At 33.8% G+C, this 3,935-nt stretch overlaps 1 protein-coding gene across 1 annotated transcript; it reads left to right on the top strand.

Annotated features, from left to right (window-relative positions):
* Nucleotides 1–1,855: 1,855 nt before the first annotated feature.
* Nucleotides 1,856–3,566, top strand: LOC111083827 (the record flags this gene model as incomplete). Its single annotated transcript, XM_022380524.1, has 3 exons — nt 1,856–1,892; nt 2,279–2,467; nt 3,343–3,566. Coding segments are annotated over exons 2-3 (408 nt in total), but the record flags the coding sequence as incomplete, so codon positions are not given.
* Between the last annotated feature and the right edge of the window lie 369 nt (nt 3,567–3,935).

Here is a 3,935-nt window from a genome sequence, read left to right on the forward strand (position 1 = left end):
TGATTGGATAGTGATATTTTACTGTCACTCCCATCTCTTGTCTGACTGGATAGTGATATTTTACTGTCAGTCCCATCTCTTGTCTGATCGGACAGTGATATTTTACTGTCACTCTCATCTCTTGTCTGACTGGATAGTGATATTTTACTGTCACTCTCATAGCTAACCCACGGCTCCAAAGTACAGGACTTGTTTTTGCACCAAGAGATCGTGAACCCTCGTCGGATTCACAGTTTGGATATGTTAACCACTACTAGGCCATTAACGACTTTTATCTCATTTTTGTTCTTATATTCTCTCTACCTCTGCGATTATATTTTGTACTTTAAGATAACAAAACGTTTTCTAAAAGGGCAAAAGCTTTAATATCAAACAATATGGAAGTAAAAAAAAATACATATCTTATTAAAAATTACTAACTTTTTGGAATCGGAAGAACAACAGTGGTCTTCTAAAGAAGAAGAACTCGGTAGTCTGTCTAAACTACTAACTCCGGTCGAACTTCTGCTTTGCTCACTCTGTGATTGGTCATAAGGCTGTTAAAAAAAACGATTATAACTAATGTGATAAAAAAAAAGAAGTAATAACTTGTATTGATCTCAAATCGTTCAGTAACTACAACTAGCCCCCTCCCCCAGTGGCACAGCGGTATGTCTGCGAACTTACAACGCTAGAATCCGGGTTTCGATACCCGTGGTGGGCAGAGCACAGATAACCCGCTTTGTGCTTAATTACAAAACAAACTACAACTATAATGACTTTAAATGAGGACTGGCGAATAAATCCTAAAATAATTCCTTGTTTTATAATAAATCCTAAAATACTTCCTTGTTTTATGATAAATCCTAAAATACTTCCTTGTTTTATGATAAATCCTAAAATACTTCCTTGTTTTATGATAAATCCTAAAATACTTCCTTGTTTTATGATAAATCCTAAAATATTGTGTAGCTTTGTGCTTAAACTTCAAACAAACAAATTTAAATTAAATCATCTTTTGTTAATTCTGTATTATGTAAGCTTCCACGCCCAGAAAAGCGTGTCAGAAGTTCGAGAAGTTTCCGTGTGAACGATTCGTTCTTTTTTCAACGACTTTACGGTGAATTGAGTCGAGTCCGGTTTTGATTGATTTTCTTGATTCACCTGATTAACAAACTGCATGACAGGAAAAGTAACCAGCCTGATATATAAACCTACGAAATAATTCAGAAACTCTTCGATCCATATATTAAGAATAATAAATTAATATTACTTTTATTATGATCATATTTTTTATTATCACTTATCGATAATATATATCGATATTCGATTAGTGCGGCAATAATATTGAATTACTCGTATTTTGTGTTTTATTTCGGGAAAATAAATTCAAAATTTGATGTGTCGTTTTACTGTTGCGATTGTTCTCATTTTATGTTCGTTATTTATTGTAATAATATCACCATGCATGATATGTAACATTATATGAAAAAAAACAACATATATATATGTGGTCAGTCATCACACAAATGAGTGGAATAATTCAATAATTGAACTTAAAAAATTATAAATGTAAATTTTTAAATTGTGACTTTTTTACCCCTAAATTCGTCAATCCAATCGGGAAAACTTCAAATGCACGGTACAAGTATGACAGTGATCTCACAAGTTAAACTTATATATTGAAGAAATAAAGATACTCGGGGACGAAAGAACTAAGCATATTTAAACACACAGAGAGGGTGTTAATAAAGGTATTAACAAAATCCCCCGAAGTCTGTCTTGGCATAGCATTGTGCAACAACAGATACAAGAAGAAGAAAACCATACGTAATCGATAACGCCGTTGTGAAATAGGTAACACAGATTACTGCAACAAATATGATACGTTCAAGCCTCTTACTTCAAACCCGGTAAGTAATTCAATTTACTATTATCGGGTGGAGGGGTCAGTTGTGGTGTATAGATGATTTATTTTTTTTATCATTTTCACTAGCTACAGGTGTGTAAGATTGTTAAAATGTGGGTTATATTATGTTCAATAGTTCATATTCTCCAGGATCTTTAATAAAGTATAATATCTCGTTCTTACATTTCATGTCTAAGAAGCACAACTTATAGAGACAACCAACTTTAGGTTGCATATCTAGTAGTTTTCTGTTGAAATAACCTAAGACAGATATAATTTTCTAGTAAATATATACTGCTACATAAAAAATTAATTTCTCTTAATAAAAGTATAAGCGTTCCAACCCAACAGTTATTAAACTATTTTACACTTCCTAAATTATATTTACAGGTTCAATGCCACAAGTCCAACTGTACACTACTAGCAAAAATTTTTACTGTTCTTCTCAGAAATGTATGGTTCAATTTTTATCCCAGTACTGCAGTACAAGTATTTCTAGTAGCGACATCTCACGGCGTGGAAGAAGACGGCAAATATTCCCTGCTGTTAGAGGTAAAATGAGGCGAAGAAGTAAAAAAGGTGAGATTGGCTGGTTTACGTTATGACACATAATAGATAAAACTATACTTACCTGGTACATGTATTTAATAAATATACATTCAATCACAAGAGCCAACAGTTAGACATCAGTTTATTTTGTTTCAAACATCATTTTTATAACCCTGACATATTATAGTACGTGTCATTTATTTCTATTATGTTGCGTGAGTGAAGAAAAGGACTATTTTGTTAAACCGTTTGGCAGAGCCCTGATCATTCTGTTTTTAATTATTCAACACAATACGTTTGTTCTCAAAACTATGTGAAAAGTGTGTCATTATACATGAATATTTAGATAAGCACACGAGTGTTAGCTGCAATAGACTAACACTAGACGTCTTGGCATGTCTCTTAATTAAAGTTGTATTATTTTCACGATCCGGGAACTTCGCTAGAAGTAGAAACGCCAGCGCTATAGGTGCAGAAATATATATATATATATAATCGAAATGACGTAATTACAGCAGAATATCAGAAACACTGGAGTACCGATGATGGTGACGCACTCCCTCTCACACCCTAAGGTACAGAAACAGCTGCAATAAACAATATATAGTAACTTGGAAAGATTTCTTATTTGTTTGGTATGATAAGTTATAAACCCAATCCTTTTACAGACAAATAGAGAGCGAGAGAACAAACGGCCTCACTTTAATTATTTGAAAAATAACTAAATATAAAATAGTATATTTTCTTATTGGTCTTCACGTTAGACATGCACAGAAATCAATATCTTCCTTTATTTATCAGTTTCTGTAAATTTAATGATACGTGTTTTTAGTTGCAAACGATATCGACATACAAACCTGTGTGTGTGTGTGTGACACAGTTTTGTTCTTGTTTTCTGCCACTAGACATGACTGTGGGAGAGGGTTCGCCGATTCCACTGAAACCGACACTAGCTAGAACTATGTCAGCTAAACGTCGCCGCCAGAGGCCGACTAAAACGCCTCACGCTGACCAGGTTCTGGGAGCTCTGTGGAAGATGGCGGAACCTCGGCAGAGCGTATGGAATCGAGTAGAAGCGGAAGACGATTCTGAAATAGAGGAGGTGGAAGAGCTGGAGTCTTGTCTAACGGTAAGATGAAACTCAAGAAAATATTCAGAGAGAAGCTAGTGTATGAAATAATATTTGTGTGTGAGAGATATAGTGTACGTACATATAAATATTTATAAAGCGTGTGTGATATATCAAAGAGAGGAACTTCAACAGAGTTTTGCAAACAAAAAGCAATCCAACTAAAATATTTTCTTAATATTATATACATCTATCTATGTATGTGTTTGCGTGTATGTATGTGCTAATTGTTTTACAGCCTAGCATATATATGTGTGTGTGTGTCTTTGTTCGTTTACCAATGCGTATACATGACTGTCTCATTCCTAGTAAATATTAATCACACGATTTCTCCACACGTACATATATATATTTTTAAAACGTAGATTA

The sequence above is a fragment of the Limulus polyphemus genome, unplaced genomic scaffold (assembly GCF_000517525.1).
Source record: "Limulus polyphemus unplaced genomic scaffold, Limulus_polyphemus-2.1.2 Scaffold11443, whole genome shotgun sequence".
NCBI classification, from domain to species: Eukaryota; Metazoa; Arthropoda; class Merostomata; order Xiphosura; family Limulidae; genus Limulus; species Limulus polyphemus.